The 18363-nt window shown below is 42.5% G+C and overlaps 2 protein-coding genes across 3 annotated transcripts in view; one reads left to right on the forward strand and one right to left on the reverse strand.

Annotated features, from left to right (window-relative positions):
• LOC142558446 (uncharacterized) overlaps positions 1-5343 on the forward strand; it is a 92677-nt gene extending 87334 nt beyond the window's left edge. The window contains exons 16-17 of the mRNA XM_075670580.1: positions 2646-2652; positions 4566-5343. Coding sequence (XP_075526695.1) covers positions 2646-2652; positions 4566-4993 — 435 coding nt within the window. The 3' untranslated portion in view covers positions 4994-5343. The remainder of the gene's footprint in view (positions 1-2645; positions 2653-4565) is intronic.
• Positions 5344-8420: 3077 nt separating this feature from the next.
• LOC142557126 (uncharacterized) lies at positions 8421-18093 on the reverse strand. Of its 2 annotated transcripts, XM_075668762.1 has the most exons (3): positions 16969-18093; positions 12410-12523; positions 8421-11579 (listed from the first exon to the last, which is right to left on the reverse strand). In XM_075668762.1, the coding sequence occupies exons 2-3, from the start codon at positions 12498-12500 to the stop codon at positions 11188-11190; spliced, it is 483 nt and encodes a 160-aa protein (XP_075524877.1). In that variant the 5' UTR covers positions 12501-12523; positions 16969-18093; the 3' UTR covers positions 8421-11187. The 2 variants fall into 2 exon arrangements, with proteins under 2 accessions (XP_075524877.1, XP_075524876.1); XM_075668761.1 differs by lacking the exon at positions 16969-18093 and having other exon boundaries at positions 12410-16858.
• Positions 18094-18363: the final 270 nt, after the last annotated feature.

The following is an 18363-nucleotide window of genomic DNA, read 5'->3' on the forward strand; positions in this document are numbered from 1 at the left end:
CTCCTGACCTCCTACTCATAAAAAAAATCACCAACCATTACTATTCTCCCCAATGCAAAATTTGAACACAGCTGTATAAGTGTACGAGGGTTGCAATGTGGGCTTGTTGGTAATGCATCTTCAAGGGGAGTATGGTAGCGCGATTCAAAGACGGGACAAGAGAAGACACAAAGGGACACACACAGCGCTATGTGTCCCTTTGTCTTCTCTTGTCCCGTCTTTGAATCGCGCTACCATACTCTCCTCTATAAGTGTCTTCATTTTGCAATATAGTGAGGCATCACACCGATTACCACACCGACTGGCAGAGCTGCGACGGATGGCGTTATATATAGAGAGTCCACACAGTTGCCACTTTCCGGCAACTGCAGCTTATGTAACTGTAATCTTTACCGGGAAATGCTTGCAGCAAGCAATATGCGTGAAGGAGAGCTTTCTGGTTTTTTTTCCCCTGCATGGCTGGTGCCGCTGCAGACATGCACGCCATCTGGTGGTGCTTCAAGGTGACTTGCTCCAGTTTCCTCCTCATGCTTGCACTGAACCCTCCTCCGCTTCTCTCCTTGTGCTCTTGATGTACAGTTAAACCTCGGTATAACGAATTTCAATATAAGTAAATTCTCGATATAGCGAAGTATTTAACTTTTCGTGACCTCTTGTCCATAGAACATCATGTATTTAGAAACTCAATTTAATAAAGTGTTTGTATGCGATTTCAATACAACGAAATTTCGCTTCTGCCACAAGGGAATGCTGAGACAATAAATTGAAACTTCCGTAGACGCAGATGGTCAAATGGTTGAGTTACAAGCGGCTGCTTGCAAACGCACCTCTAAAAACGCGCACGGCGCGACTGCCGAAGTAGAGCCACATCATGTTCCGTATAAAGTCCTAGTGCGATAAGGTACGCACCCCGTGCACTTAGTGCTTCAGGCGAGAGTGATAGCATGTGAGGGTGAGACAAGATGCTGTTTCGAATGCCGCATTGCCGCGCGAGCAAAGGGAAAGAGGGGGAGGGGAGCTCGCTGCGGTAACGCTATCAAGCGCTTGCGATGGGCGGGTGGCGCAGAAAGTTGGCACGCGTCTCGGCCGTGGCTGCGCATCGCTGTAAGCGCAGCTGAGAGCACACGCACCCACGCACCCTGCTTTAAAGGTCATCTGCCGCGTGTGCAAAGAGTAGGCGTGCCGAGACGGCGTGGCATCATGTAACCTGCCTTTCCGTGCGTTTGGTATTGTAAGTTGTGTAATCTCGAGTTTCGGCGACCCGTTAGAGCGAGAGGCAGACGAAGCATTCACTCCCCGCTTCGGGAGCTTCTCATGATAGCGTCGTCTCAGTGTGGGCGACGCTACAGCCGCGGTGGCGGAGTGCGCGCGAAATCGTGGCTGGCTTCGCTTAATTCGTACCGCCGATGTGAAGATATTGTTGACGTGGCATGAAACCGCTTCATTCGTCGCCAACTCCCTAATTCATCAAAATGAATTGTTTTCTCATTCAAATTTGCTTTTTCCGATTGCCCAATAATTAGAAAAATCCTGCAGCCCCTTTCTGCATAAGAAAAATTGATTGGCGACTGTACTTATTTGCGTCAAAAATTCAAATTTAATACAACGAAACTTCGATATAACGAAGCAAAATGCCTATTTTACCTACTTTGTTATATCGAGGTTTAACTATTTCATACCCCGCTGCAATCCGCGTTCGCTCTTTCATCCTTCACTGGGCTCATTTGCTTGGTTACGCCAATGTACAAGGCCAAAGAACGCCGACACAGCTGAGCTGCGCTCTAAATGTTGGCAACTCCTATCGAGAAAGTTCTGATGATGGTGTGGACCTTAGTCACCCTGCGATGCCCTGGTAGCATAGGCCAGCTACCTGTTGCGAGGCACGTCGGTGGCATAGGCTACAGAGCGACCCTCAGTGTGACGCCCGACTCCAAGACCACGACAGCCCCGAGTCCTACAATAGCCACGCTCCATGAAATAACGTTGTGCTTACTTCCAGTGGTAGGCAGCCTGTGCCTTGCCACAGCCAGGGGCAAAGAGCTGTAACGTGCTGGCTGCCCAGCGCTCGGTGATGTAAGCTCAATTTGCCTCGAGGTGCTTTGCTGAACTTGGTCATGCCACAGTGCTGTGGCTAATCGCATCTTTTCATGTGTGAAGGTTCGTGCGGCTTTTACGCAGGGCACCCTTCCATAGAGGTACAATTATTTCGGTGCTGCTTTTTAAGGTCTTTGTAGAAACCCCCAGTCTACATTTGTGTCATGCGAGCTCTGCTTAACAATATCTTTTCACACTGGATCAAGACTTTGTGTGATAAAAGCATTCCGGTCAATAAGTTGTTGTGCTTGGCTTGTCTAAGGTTGCTACAAAAAGCTCTTTCCAGCTCACATTGAGAGATTCACATACTCTGTGGGATGCTTGCACTTCTACCTGGAAATCAGTTGTAGCAGACGGATTACATTGAGAAATCTGTACTATATTCCATCTGTGCCTGTAAAACCATTGTTTAGGAGATGGAGAGTTGCCTCGGTGTTTATAAGTATTGTTGTTCTGCTATGTTATATGGTGGTGTTTAATGGCTTACCTCATATACGCCCAATTATTGTTAGTGTTTGGGATATGGTTTTGCATGTGCCGTTCTGCTACAGCACAAATGTAGGTTGTGAGAGTTCTTTATAAAAGTGTAATGGATGATTACTTGACTGTCATATTTATGCACAGTGAATAGTGTAGTTGCACTCAACACAGTGTGGGTGACAGTGTTGGAGGCTGTGTTCGTGTTTTATTTTGATCCTTGATCGTGATATTCTGATGTAGTTTACTTCCTGCATTTCACAATCAGTGTGCTTAGAATGGCAAAAGCATTTTTAAAGGCACTTCAGGATGCTGGATATAAGTCACAAATTCACATCTAAAATATGTGTTGCTAGTAGACGGTGTGGCCAAAGCAATAAAAAAAAAATTTTTGAAACAAAAGTTTGCTTGAGGCAGGGTCTACTGCCTGCCTTTGGTATTTCTGTACTAATAAAAAAGTCATTTCTTTATTTTATTAGAGCTTGTTGTCACTGTAGTACCAAAAGATGCATGTAACTTTAAGGCAGTGTAATAGGATAAATGCAATGCGCAGAAAATAGTGCTCCATTGATAACATTCATTTAATCTCGCAGCTGCAAACCATAAGGCATGGAATGCATGTAATTCATTAGTAAGTACAAGTCACAGAGGAGAGCAAATAAAGCCAGGTAATTCCATACTCCAACAACCACACTAAATGACTTGACATTTTGTCTCATCACTTAGTTTCCATTTTCAATCTTCATGTGTCTTTATTGATCTTCATAGGCTGCATGGGTTCGATACGTGTGTGCTCACTTCCCAGACTGACTTGCAGTGGAATTAGTTCACAAGAAAATTGCAGATGACTACCCATCACCACAATGCATGCATAGCCTTAGCAGTAACATTTACTAGGCCAATACCATTTACTGTCACAATTGAACCGCCCCATAAACAAGAAGATTGCAGTTTAGCACCCATATGTCATTAGAGCTGTGCTACTGATGTCGCATGAGTAGTGTCAATGTTTACTGGTTAACAAACATTTATTTTATGAACCACTTCGTGATGCCTTGCATAGTGAAACTTCAATAAGCCCTAATGAAGTCTGAAAGACTCTAGTATTCGGGTTTATGTTGACAGTGACATCTCCAGCACCAACAGCTGTCAATATTAGCTATGCAGCACTGGTAGAGTGTGAGTGAAAACGCTGAATATCAATGTCAAGAGGAGAACCTGATTTGCATTGGAATACCACATGTTCTTAGAGTTTCTACTGTGAAATCATAAACACACGACAGGGCATTTGTTTTAGCAATAGAGCTACAGCAAGTGTGTTTCAAGCTCTAATGTCTGCTGCAATGGTCACTTGTACATCGTTAGTTGTCCATTCCATATTTGACAACCGTCAAGTTTGCGAAGCAGCTGTCCATCTTGTTGCTCGCACACACTTGCCATTCAACAGGTTTGGCAGAGGAATGCCTCTTTCATTATTCACGGCCCAAAGCCATCGGGCTGAAAACAAACTCTCTCATTGACATGAGAAGGTATGCTTCATGTGGGTTCCTTTTGACATTGGCTTTAATTGCGATAAGAAACTCGGGCAAAATCCTTTATGGTGGCCTCCATAGAGCATACAAAGATGAGATTTTGACCGTTTTTACTTTAACATATGATGCATATGATAACATGATACAGCAGGTTCAGCTTGTTATCAGCAGAGAGTGCTTTAAATCCATCACCACTGGTCTTTCTCACATGTGAGCTGTATGACGGGCTATAAGAGTTGTGTGATACGATGAAGAAGAGTTGTGTAGTCTCGTGTTTACGAAGTTTTCATAATCTTGTCGCTCATCATGTTTCACAATCACCACCACTTTGACCCCCCCCCAGTAGAAAGTACAGAAGCTTATACTGGCTAACCTCCCTTTCTGTTTCTGAAGTGAAATTCCCCTTTCATTTTGTTTCCTTTCTTCTATTTTTCTGAGAATGTGCCATTTTAATCTACGCAGACTTTGTTGCTGTGAATCGCCGCCCTGGCCTCCCATGTGTCCCAGACTCACACACAGGAAGACGTCTGCGGCGGTGTCCCGTGTGCGGCTATAGCACAACTTGTCGAACAAAGATGCTGAATCACCAAAGAAGGCACACGGGCGAGCGCCCGCACAAGTGTGACCTCTGCGGCAAGGCCTTCACGCAGAAGAGCACCCTGGTTGTGCATTTTCGCAACCACACTGGCGAGAGACCTTTCCCGTGCCACCTGTGCCCCATGGCCTTCACGCGGAAGAGAATCCTTGAGGCCCACATTCGAACACACACAGGCGAGAAGCCGTTTGGGTGCCGCTTTTGCCCAATGGTGTTCGCACATAAATGGCAGATGAAGAAGCACGAAGATACACACCCACAACGTGCATCAAGTGCAGATACCCTATCGCATTGATTACTGAAATAGTCTGTCATGGGCTGGCACCACTCTCGCTCATATTCAGTCTCTTCTCAGCTGTGAGTGACGAGTGTGAATGCTGAAGAGAAGCACTGAAACTGCTTAGCTAGCCTAGTAATACAGAGAATATGTCCTGCATATTTATTAGTTACGTACATTTCAAGTTCAGTGCACAATAGACATTGAGTCAAGCCCACAGATAACGAACTGCTTTACATAGGAAATTGTTGACGTTAACCCTTTAATCCCCAAAATAATTACAGACAAACATACCAATTTTCTTTCTTTTATGTAACTGTGAATTCTTCTGTCATTCTGATGATGAAAATATATTACTTGATTCTTCATACTCGATTATGTGTTGTTTTTCAGCCTTATACCACTCTCTAATGCTGAAAATTTAACCCAAAGCCAAATACTCACCGTAACTCGTCTTTGGCAGCGGGAGCATCATAACATCGAGCTGAACGATGTGACCCATCATTGGTGACATTGGTACAACCTCCCATGTTGAGTACAGCTTACAGTTCAGGATTAAAGGGTTAATAAAAGTGCATTATTTGAAGTTGCCCTGAAAAGCTTCCTTCCAAGAAGTCAAGATGCAGCATTATTGTTCAGCGTGCAAAAATAGTGTACAGGCTAATTTTTCTTCCAGGCACAAGATGCGGTATGCTTTATCAGTTTCTATACAGCAGTGACCCTCACGATGTGCCTTGTTATCGGCACGTTTGCCGTGCGTATATGCCTATCCCAAACAAATATGCAGAGGCACAGCAAGTTAGATTGTATATTTTGTTGTATAAAATTCATTGTAAATGTTCACTCTGCCTTTTGTACTTTTGCTTTTACACACAGTGCAATGGCTCAGTGACTCAGCATGAGATTGTGGGTTCATTCCCCAACGGTGACAAAATTAAAAGGTTCGGCAGCATGTTGAATTCCTGTAACACGTGAAGGTGAAAGTATGCTGCACGCTTGGTAATGTGCCGTCTAGCATTCTCACGTTGCCGCTTTCACAGCTCGGCTTCTTTGGCTCGTTTTTGATGCTTAGCTGCGGTTGGCATGCTCGCATAGCGGGGCAAGACTTGTGCCAAAAACACTTCTCTTCGACTTTGCGTTGCATCCTCTGAGCAGGGGATTGAATTCTGTGTGTTGCATGGGCGATTTTCATGATTGTATGCACTGTTTGCTTCACTCTGCTGAGCTTTTGTAGCCTCAGTCTTACGGCAATATGAGCCATTGCATTTTTTGCTTGCTCATGGGGGTATGCGCCATTGAGTTCACTTTTTTTTTTTGTACCACTTGTCTAGACGCCGCATTTCTGTTCATTGTATGTGTGACTTCAATGAATGTATGTGCTGTACACTTCACTTTGCTGAATGCTTGTAGCTTCTGCATTATGAGAGGGATGAGCCATTGCATCTTTTGATTGCTTGGGGGGAAGGGGGTGGGAGGGGAGTATGAACCATTGCTGATGATGATAGTTTTTGTACCAGTGGACCGAACTGAGCATTTTTTTTCTTTGTTTCAAAGCCATCAGTGGTATCAGCCACTTAAGGCTTTCGCCCCCAGCCATAGGGGCTGCATTTCGATGGGGGCGAAATGCGAAAGCCCCTGTGTACCAAGATTCAGGTGCATGTTAAACAACCCCAAGTGGCTCAAATTACTCTGGAATCCCCCGCTACGGCATTCCTCATAATCGCATCGTCGTTTAGGCATGTAAAACCCCATTATTTAATTTAAGGCTTTCACCTTAAAAGCGCTCCTGTACCAAGCTGTGCATCCCGGTTGGTCAAAGTTTATCAGGGGTCCCTTGTTACTGCACCTATCATGGCCCCTGTGCTGCTTCCAAATGTTGAACTCTGTCAGCAACGAATGTCGGCCATGAATACATAAGAAAGTTGGAATAGTCTGTAGGATCATATCTGGTGCCCTTGCCATGCATGAAGCATACTCTTTCACTAATTTTTTGGGTGACCAAGTTAGTGAGGCTTCTGTTTTGCCTTTTAAGTTTCTGCATCCTGAGTTCATTCTACCTGTTTTGACCGAACAGGTGTGGAAACCAGAGCCCATAATGTATAACAGTTAATTTTCTTTTGTTGTCATCTGTTGGGTCCAGTGGCTGATGACCTCGGCAGTAATGGTGAAATGACTGTGTGCGAGCCAATGGCATGGGAGAAAATATAAGATATGACTCAAGGTTGCATTAAATGACTTACTTGGTAGGCTTGATATAGAATACCTGGATCAACAAAAGGTTGTTTGTGCAAAGTTATAGTTTACCCTAAGTGCGCCCTTTTTAAGTGGACTTTTATATATATATATATCTAAAAAAAAACTTCTATTTAGTGCCACAAGCACAAGATGCTCTCCTTGCATCTCTCACATCATATACATGATGAAGATTGGTAGTTAGCTCGTGCATGCTTGTGCTTGCATGGAGAAAAAGGAAATAAAAGGAAACAGGTCCTGCTTGGCTTCTTAATGTCTGGGTGTGTTAGTCCACTCCTGAACCCTGAATTTATCAACAGCATGTCACATATAGGAACGCACAGGCCCACTATTTTGTTTCAGTTATTCCATTAACATTATGTCTAGCATATTTATTAAGGTTCCGCAAATTTATTCACTTAGCGGAACTATGTCTCGTGAGTGCAGCTTAATTTGTTCCTTATAAACCTTCCAGTGGATGCAGTAATTTTTGTTTTATTCCCCGTTGTAGGCATGTGCCAGCAAGTGCACTGATCTGTTGCTTGTTCTGTATTTTCTTTTATTTATGTGCAGGGTGTGGAAATATCCTGTATTCACTTTCGTTTAATGCACACATTATTGTGATATGAATTATATGGACACTCCAAGCACATTTCTGCCGTCATTGTCGGCATGATCCGTATGAAGTCGAAGGGCGATAACATGTGTCGCCGCACGCTGTATGCCATATGTGCAAGTGAAAGCATGCTTACGTACTCAGTGTTACATGCCCATTGACCCAAGCTGGTCCAACTGTTGGTTTTGAACCTGGTTCCCTCTGCGCAGCAGCCATTAAAACAGTTTTCGTGCAGTTCAAAAGTTGCAACAAACATTTGTGCATGCAACGACTGCAATTCGCCTGTCATTTCCACATTGCATGCCCATACCATAAGGACGATTTCATGCTCACTAGTATGAAATCTAGCACTGCATTAGCCACCAGCAGAATGGTGAAATTGTCATGGGAATGATATTCAGGGGATTGATTTGTCTATGCTTTGTGCTGTCCTCATGCCCTTTGTGCGTTCCTTATAGATCTGTTTGAGGCCTCTACATATTTCATGCAAGGAAAAAAGTTTGTCTCATTTTGTCCCCAAGTGTAACAATTCGACTGCATTCAGGACACTATGGAAGAAAAATAATCGTTTTGAATATCAAAAATAATTTACCACTGGTGAACATTACTGACCATATATCATCTTAGCAGCACACTTGCTCTCTAAATGTGATTGATTATTGTGCTCAACCAAGCTGCTTACAAAGAGCATTTACTTGGCAAACATGCAACACAATTGAACCTTGGAGTTCCTTGTCAAAGAGCTGTCCAAAACATTTAAGAAGTCTATGTACCACCCATGATTTACACTATGACTGAATGACTGCAGCCACCATGTTTCCCTCCAGTAATCATCGCAAAGCCTTATGCATCTGGCATTTCATGTAGATTGCAATTGTCTAAAAAGACACTAAGTCAGAGAGGTAGGTCACACCTACAGAAAAAAATTATACAGAACAAGGCCGATATAAGGTAAAGCTATTCCACTCTGTTTTTATTCCCAATCTGCCATTAGCCCTCCGTGACAGGTCAGAATGGTTTGAGTTCAGCCTATATGGTTGGGCATCATGCCCAAATGGGCACAGCCCAAGCCATTCTGACCTATCATGGAAAGCTAGTGGCCAATTTGGAATAAAAAGAGATGGAATAGTTTTATGTTATACTGGCCCAAGTCCCTTTTGCAAGAACCAATGACTGCGAGTTACTGAAAATGACTTGAAAGCACAACAGTCCAATGTGTGCCAGTAATGTCCCAAAATGAAATCGACTTCTCTTGTGTGTGAACGTACAAGGTGTACAATAAATGGGTGGAGAATGCGAAACAGCATTTGTTCACAAACTGAATTAACACACCATTCCAAAACAACTTGGCCTTTAGGCCATGTGGTAATCGCAACCAAATGTGCGCAGATGAAACACCACAGGGGATGTTGACAATGAAGTACTACCAGGGTGCAGCGGCACTCTGTTGTTCCATGTTCTGTTCACAAGGGAACACAATGAGTTTGATGAAAGAACATGAAGAGCAGACAACAGCCATGCACTACCAGTTAATAGCAGCACTTCACCATCACCAGGCGTGTCCACAATGGAACGTGAATGCGGACAAAACGTCACAAAGAAGACAGGCAGCAATAAAGCGCTACCAGTCGTTAGTAGCACTTTGTTGTACCGTGGTGTGTTCACAATGGAACCTGTTGAGCACAGACGAAACACCGCAAGAAAGGCAGACAACAACAAAGCACAACCATTGGTTGCACTCTTGTCCAATGGTGTGTACACAACGCAAGTACAGATGAAGCATTACAAAAAAGACAAATATGTAACAGTGGTGAACTACCATTTGGTAGTAGCAATCCATTGCCATTCTTAGTGGAATTTCATCTATGCTCAATATTTTCTATTGTGAACACACAATGGTATGACAAGGCACTGCAGTCGACTGGCAGCATTCCAATGCGTTTCCTTTGTGGTGCTTCATCTGCACTCATGTTTCATTGTGAACATACCATAAATGGCAGTATCTGGGACTGAAAGTAAGTTCAAGATCAGAAACTCTGGAACCGTATGTCAGCTAGTGCTGAATTGAAGAGGCCTTGAATGAGACATACTCTTGTAGAATTTCTATACTATTCTGCAACTTTAAGTGCAGGTCAGTTTGCAGATCTCACCAGAGGCAAAGCCGGGTGGGTACTTTCATGTAAAAACATATCTGTTTAACAGTGTGCCAAGTAGGGATAGGTGGTACATAAGCGAAGAAACAGTGATTTTGAATGTAAGTGAACCCTCTATGTCTTTACTGTGGAAAGAGTTATTGGATCTTGATTGCGAAAGGTAAACATGTCATGCTCTTGTGCACTTGGTGACTACTGCATATATGCGGTTTTTCACCACACAAATAAACTGTATGGTTCCTAGTCAGTGCTTGAGTCTATCATCTGCCTCTGTCCCGTTCAAAATGGCTGTTTCCTTGCATATCTGTTTACCCTAATCAAAATGCCTACTCAAGCGGACACTCATTGAACAAGTACTACAGTGAACACGCTGAACAACTGCCTGGATGGTTAACGGTTTATGAATGCCTCTTGTACCATGGCAAAGCGAGTGATGTACTGTGCTTCAAGTTTAGAAAGAAAATGCAAAGGGTTTTAAGGCACAGACAGAAAGCCGACAGCATCACTGCCAAGTGTAGCACAAACAGCTGTTTCTTCATGCACATGACACACAAATAACTGCACACAACAGCACTCAAATATTTATGCAAGTAACCCATCACAGCTGTCAGCATTTGAACAATATATTCAGGAACAACTTTGTTTGCATCTTTGGTCATTAACATTGTACGTGCTGCCATGTTGAATCGCAGTGTGACCTTGTGAGAAGTTTCAGTGAAGCCACACCATGCATCAACAGAAGGATTTGCATGTAATTTGCATACCAACTTTGTACTTGAAGGTGTGAAAATATTTGGAGAGGGTAATGTGCATTAAAATATATTATGCACCGTGCTTATTTGATGAAATGTACAAACTCCTTTGGGGACCATTGCTAGAGCTTTCAAGAGAAGTGATTTCATCAGAGGCACCTGAAGTTAGTGTATGCCATCCACTCTGGGTACTTCAGAACTCAGGCCGAGTTCAGGTTCCATGCAAGCTGCTGACCCGATCCTTTGGATATGCTCTGTTGCATCTGCTGCTCATAAATATATTAAGGAGCTTTAATGTGCCCAAAGATAGCATCAGAGCCAGTGTGCATATGCGAAACCTAAACTCTGCTTAATATATTTTTTGTACAAGGCAGCTATCATTCACTAACTTTGGGTCTACTATATTTAAAACTCTCCATTGTCACTTGTTCACTGGTCGGTTTCACACAAGCGGTCTTCTCAACTGTGCTTTTGCCGTACGTGCCGGTAGAGGTTCCTCTTTACCGTAAACCTCTTGTAACAGTGGGTGCACTGGAATGGGCTCTCTTTGGTATGTGATCTCAGGTGGTCTTCCAGGTGAGAGGGGGCATTAAACATCATTGGACAGAGGTAGCAGAGATGGGGTTTCATTACGGCTGGAGAAATCCTCAGTTTAGCATCTTGCTTGTCGTTGGTGTTGTCTCCATTTGACTGCTCACCATGAGCTGTGGCAGGGGCGACACCCGTTGAGCCACTCATGGCCCATTCGATGTCGGTGATAGGAGCTGTCTCGCAGATGACAGTCATCGACTGAGGTGTCGCAACATCCCTACCTCCATGACGGGCTGCCTGGCTAAACAGGTCGGGAGTTGCTGCGAAACACAAAGTGTGGACAAAGTGCTTGAAAGAAAGGCCTTGTGCATTTTTGAGGGGCTTCCTTGTCTAAGTTATGTACAAGGTTGAAATGTTTAAGCTGAAGTCCCCTGGGCTGCAAAGACAACTTCAAGTAGTAAAGTGCGCTTGCACAGGATGACAGGCTCCTTCCTAAACTGTCAAGATTGCTCTCCCATAAAACAATATACCAGCATAAAGCTGACAGAGACATGCTTTAGAACACTTGGTTACTCTCACAGTAATACTGACAGCTAATGGTGATTTCCTCTTTGCAACCATCAATAACACTCTGCAGCTCTATAGGTTTAAGGCCATAAAAGTTTCAATTAAGAGGGACTACAATCCTTCCAATACATCCATGGCATTTTATATTTTGTTTCATGACAGCAAATCATTCATCAAAGCTGCTCTTGGGACTAGCTGGCGCAGCGTAACTAGATATATTTGCGCATGCAAGCGTTACTGAAACACGAAGGTAAATTGCATATTTGTGTGTTATTTTTGTTCACCACATCTACATGCTTTACACTTTAATAGTGTCTGCAGCACAAATATTGGCAGTTAAACTAGTTGTGCATAGAACGGATACCCCACATTAGAAATTCCTGGCTGTGTCACTGCAATGAACACTTGATGTGTGTCCCTTCTTCGAACACTAGACAGCTACGAGTTGGGTCTTTGAGAAACGGCTGTGTGTCACTAAATTTCACCTGCAATTCCGATGAACTTTTGAGATGTATTCCTCCTCATAGTGAGCTAGACCATGCACAGCACTAGAAATGCCATGCGTTTGCTACCAGCCACTGACCTGTATCGTGTGGGGTTTGCTTCATGGGCACTGGCTGGGACACGATGGGTACAAGGACATGGTGCTCAGATGTACTGTTCAAAGCAGACATGACAATCAGCGATGACGGCCATGCTGCGGGGAAAGTAATGCATTTGCTCTTCATCCATACTACTGTAGCTTACTAGTGAACTGAAAAGTTTGGAAATTTAAAGAGGCAACAATCGAAACCAGTGTGAAGAACAGCATGCAAACCCCCCACCAATTTTTCTTCCAGGCACTAAATTTGCCAGAAAGATACAAGAGTGATAACAGAAGCTCACCACATAAATGATAGGAGGGTAAATGCACTAGTAAGATAATAGTAACAATGCATGATAGAAATTCCTTGTCTTGAAAGAGTAAAGGAAATGGCCAGCGTGGTGCTATTCTTATTCAGGTTTCTAAGCTTTCTTTTAGGCTCTATCCCATTCTCGTGTTGGTTTCTGTGTACATATATAAAACTATTTACAACAACAACAAATGCTTACTTGAGCTGTACACTGCAATTATTTGTAAATAATTATAGCTATTCATTGTTTACTAAAATCAACCAATGATGTGAACTTACAGTCACGTGGAAATAGAAGTACCAGAACTTGACATAAATGTGGCATCTCGTATCAGCTTTTATAACCTATACAAATTGTACAATGTTGCAGTGAACAGAAAGTAACATGTACGAAGTCTCACAACACGGTGATAAAAAAAAAAAAAACAAAGCTGTATATGATGGAGCCATCTGAAGCTAATGCACAGAATCTTCTTGAAGTATAATTAACCAAGTGCATGCTTTAACAATACAAAGATGTGATGAATTTTCATTAAAGGGTAACATAGTTCCTGTCTTTCCACAATAATGCAACTGTAGCAAAGGAGATGTCGCTCTACTGGCGCTAGCTGCAAGGCAAGGGCTTGTGCTCGCTTGGTTTTTTATTGGCTTGTGCTTGCTGTGGACCAATTTGTCCTTGCGTACATATATATATAAACAACATTGCACAACTAACAGCCCGCTAATCATTACTGGTATATGTCAACGGTAAGAAAAAACGATAGAGTAAGAAAAGTACATTGGTGTTACTGTGCATAGCTGTACCTTTTTGATATGTTATGCACAACAGGCAAGGGTTAATTACTAGATGAAATACAGCTACTACTATTGCAACATTACTGACTATAAGCTCCTCTACGGAGTAAGTATGCTGCTGAAAGATACAAATATGCACACGCATAACAAGGACAAAAGCGTTATGTAGAACACCTTGTATTGGTTATACATGCACCACGGAAGAACTAAATGAAAATGCATTAAACAATTTTGCATCTGAATGGTAGGGTTTGTTTTTCACATATTGTAGGGTCAACAATTCTTGTTCTCTAGAAGGAACAATGCACGGGAATGTGAAAAAAGCTAAACAGAATTGCAGTGGAAACTGGCTTTATGTATTACATGTATGCTATAATAGCAAAACACTGCATTTTAACAGCTACAGGGAAATATTACTCGATCTAACATCAACATCACATGTGAACATACAATGGCAACAGTCTCCAGACCAATAAAAGCACGATGTATTTATTTCACTTGAACAAACAGTCACTTGAATAAGCAGTCTCTTGAGGTTCTTTTAAATTTGTTGAAATGAGCTTTCACTAGATGAGGTAGCCACGAATAAATGCAGAGGGATGCTATGTCTGACGACTCAAAAAAAGATACGATTTCAATGCGAACTAATGGTGCGCAATGCAACTGCACAAACGAGCTCAAAATGGAATGATTTACCATACCTTAATTGTTGGGGAATTCGAACAATATATTAGCATTCACACAACATAGTGTCGCAGCATGTGTGCTTGTACAGGACCACTTGCACATGTAAATGATGCTGTGTGGGTACACATTGCATTAAGCTAAAGCAATCTAGCAGAAATACAGTGTGCTGCTACAGAAAGCCAGATATGGACACAAATTGAGGTAGCAATCAGTGGTGTTTGCACAAATGCAACAAGTGGCGCATCATATCACATCCATGTAAGTGACGCAATGTGAAAGGAAGGGCTATTCGCATTGATGCAAACGGAAGAGTGCAATTTGATACAGGGCACGCCATACTATGTGGTTTGTGTAAATGTTGGTACACTGCGTTAAGAGAAAGAGGAAAATCGAGAAGGTTGTGGCCGTGTGGTCAAATCCATTCACCAGCGGAATGCGAATTGCTGGGACATGATTCAGCTTGTTTCAGTCGAAGAAGGATGGAACATGTGTACACGATGATGCACAAGTATTAAAGTGATGTGCTAAGAAACACACTGGGCTAGTGTCACATCCACATAAATGCGGCTATTAGGACCAATGGGCTGCTTTGTGCCATTGTTCCTGTCCCTTTCGTGGGCCTTCAATTATTATTGTGTCTGTTCTCTCCCTTTAGATGCTGAGAGGCTGGCTTTCCCACAAGCTCAGTAGCCTGATGGTTCAGCACACAGCATTGTCAAGTGTGAATTTGGAATTGTTCAATGCACTGCATATTTAACCACAAATCTGGAAAAAGAAAAAAGCATTATGTTTGAAGCATGGTTCTAATAACTACCCATGTGCATTCTTAAATCGCTAATCACATGAAAAAAAAAAAAACGAAAGCTCTACATTAGTGTGAATCTGACATAGTTGCACATGTGTTGACAAAAGCGTGCACATCTGGGCTGTAGTAGAGTAGCTGGCTGGGGAAAGTTGGTACATCTTTACATGCAAGTGAACAGCGCAAACTACAAGGGACACTAGAAGCAGACAAGACAAGCGCTGAGTCGCAGCTCGGCCGGTAGGATCACAACTTGAGCAGAAATGGCACAAGAATGAGACGTAAGGAAGGGATGCATGCAGCGCCATTGTCTGTCTCTTACTCGCAACCTGTTCTTTTGCAATGTTTCTGCTTCTATATTTGCGTGTGTGCTGGACCAACCAAATGCATTAAAACGTGAAGAAATGAGTATAGCTGCAACATTTCACTTTGCATGCATAATTTCGTTTCTTGCAGAATGAATGAGTGCTGTTCATTCATAGTGAATGCATATGGTGCTTCATGCTTCAGTTTAGCATGCCTGAAAAAAAAAAAAGATTGACGAGACAAACAATGACTGCAGCCAGGTAGCAAGCAGTCTTAGGTGGATTTGACACTGCTTCAGTATGCAACCTTTTTAATATGCATTTATTGACCACAAGTAGTTGTCACAAAGTGATTAAAAAAGGAAAGCAGCTAGCATTTGCATAATATGTTTTGACAGTGGCTGTCCACTGTAAAGGTAAGTGTGCCTGTGAAAAAATAATTGTTAGATGTGGTACTAATTAAACTGCAGCTCTACATTGACACAGTCTGCCTTTCGAGTGTTCAATTTTGAATTGTTTTTGTAGAATTGGAGCATGCTTCATTAAATATGGCAAGCTTTGACATTAATTAAATTACTGTGGACATACATTAATAAAACATTATGAATGCCAAGGCTATAAGTAGACAAACTATACAGGATAAATGCAATGAAACTGATGAAAAGTTATTAAAAGTGAATTCATATTTATCTGATATGATGTACACACACAGTATGTCAGTGTTACCACAACTTTGCAGTGTAAGAATTACCTTGCAAGAAGCAGGTACAGAGGGAAAAAAATGCAACTCAGTGGCGATTTAGCGGTAAATGCGAGATAAATGTGTTAGCATTACGTTGCACACCTCTTTGAGGTTCCAGATCCATGATATACACTGCGTTCACCACATTGCAAAGTGTTGTTCGTGAGCTCGCTCAACCCACATCCTGTCTCTTCGAGGAGCTAAGTGCAACTGATGGTGGCGCGGAACAGACTACTACTACTAATACTACTACTACTACTACTACTACTACACAAACACTTCGAAGCTCTCCCATCCCTTCTCTACCTGTACCACGTGACCGGCTTCCCACACTTCACACACATACACTTTTTTCCACTTTGACACTCATAATGCTAATGCATTAAAAAAATTTTGTTTATTGTCAGTACATGTTTTGCTCGCATAAACTTGCTTAAAACGGGATACTTGTGCTTAAGAATACTGCTGGAAGAACCAGTGTTAAGCTGCAAGATAATTTGCACATCTAAAACAATGCAAACACTTTCAGAAACAATAATGAAACAAGCAAATAAAAAAGGAGGCATGTTTTCCAAGCAGGTCTTAAAGAGCTAGCAATAGTCATGTCATGCAACAGCCTAGGGCACAGAGTCTACATTTCTTCGTTGACAATATTATGATAACGAAAGATTCTCAGTGACATATTGCCAATGACAACAGAATTTCAGAGGTTAGAGCTATCTACCGTATCATTGGTGCCAGATTCTCTAGATATTCTGTGTGCAATAGAGCATCTTGTAAACAGATTCTGTCACTGCAACTACTCTTCCTATGCATGCTTCAGCAGGAAGTGTAATTGTATGCCTGTCTTCTATGTAGGTGGTTTGAAAGGAATAGGGGGAATAGACATAGCTTGTGTCATAGCGCTCAATGACTCACCCTTTGAAGAGGCTCAGTAAAGCTGGTGATAAGCAACCGCACATTTAGCCATTTCAAAGATGAGTGGCAGTTTGGACCATGTTGGGCAGAATAAGCACCTACTCACTCACACTCGTTCGCCGATATTTTTGCAGGCTACGAACTTGCATTCATTGGCATTCACTCACATTCCTACTCATGCCCACTAATGCTTACCAACACTCGGTGTTCCCCCACATTTACTGGCACCCACTCACATTCATACTTATGTCCACTTCCCCTCACTGGCACTGAGTTGTGTACATAATCACATCCACTTAGACTCGCTGACAATCACTCATGTTCATACATGCATCTGCTCAATACCATCATCACTGAATTTCATTCGAGCTCAAGGTAATTGTTGCGCACTCTAGTTTATACTTGCATCCATTCACACCTGCAATAAAGTAGTAACTCAGGCTAGTTGATACGTTGCATCAAAAAACAAGTAACAGCGCAAGGCACAGGACATGATAAGGAGACGGAAACAGCGCTTCGTCTGTCTTCTTCTTATGTCCCGTGTTTTGAACTGTTACTCGTTTTTTGATACCATTCATACCATTTGTCACTTGCTAATGTTCTATTTCACGCCTGTGAAATAAGTGTCGAGCAAGTTTGAGCCAGTGTACCCATTAGTGAGTATGCTGACCTATGGTTTGGACACTTGCAGTTCTTTCTACTGTACTGCGCAGGTCTCTGTCAATGTCACAGCTGCACCCCTGCCTGATGCATGTTCACTGACAGTGGGTTTCTTCACTTGCAGTGGATACAACTTAAACAGCATGTAATTTACTATAAAGTACATTTGGTTCACTGTTTGCTCTTTCATAATTACTCGTCTTCTGGCTTCTCTTCATTATTTGCTTACAAGAGCATTGTAAGCCTCTTGATGTTAGTATGAAATCTCTCACGGCAGCCCAACTTTCAAGAGATGAATAAGGAATGCAAGCACTCATACAAATATCAGTTATTACTACTTTGTTGCAGGCGCATCATATATTACATTCACAGCTTAGGAATGCTAGTGGTGTAGTCAGGGTATTGCACATTGGGCACCTGCCCTGTTCCTCAAAATGTCGGTGTTACATGTAGCCTGTCCCCCGCTCTAAAAAAAAAAAAAAAAAAAAAAAAAAAAAAAGACAAATTTCTGCCTTTGTCACTGAGGAGAGGATACTGTAAATCTTGAGCAAGGTTTACCTCAATTCTGCTGTTCCTATGTAGGTAAGAACTGGAAATGGGAATTTAGGGCTTCATGATTTACAGCTGTGCTGCCCCACTGTGACTGCATGATGGTATTGCAATGTTGTTTCACTAGCTTCTTGCGGTCTAAAATCCCACTGTGATGCAACAACTGCCACAGTATCTTAGTGGCCA

This window comes from Dermacentor variabilis, chromosome 9 (assembly GCF_050947875.1).
Source record: "Dermacentor variabilis isolate Ectoservices chromosome 9, ASM5094787v1, whole genome shotgun sequence".
In the NCBI taxonomy this organism is placed as follows: domain Eukaryota; kingdom Metazoa; phylum Arthropoda; class Arachnida; order Ixodida; family Ixodidae; genus Dermacentor; species Dermacentor variabilis.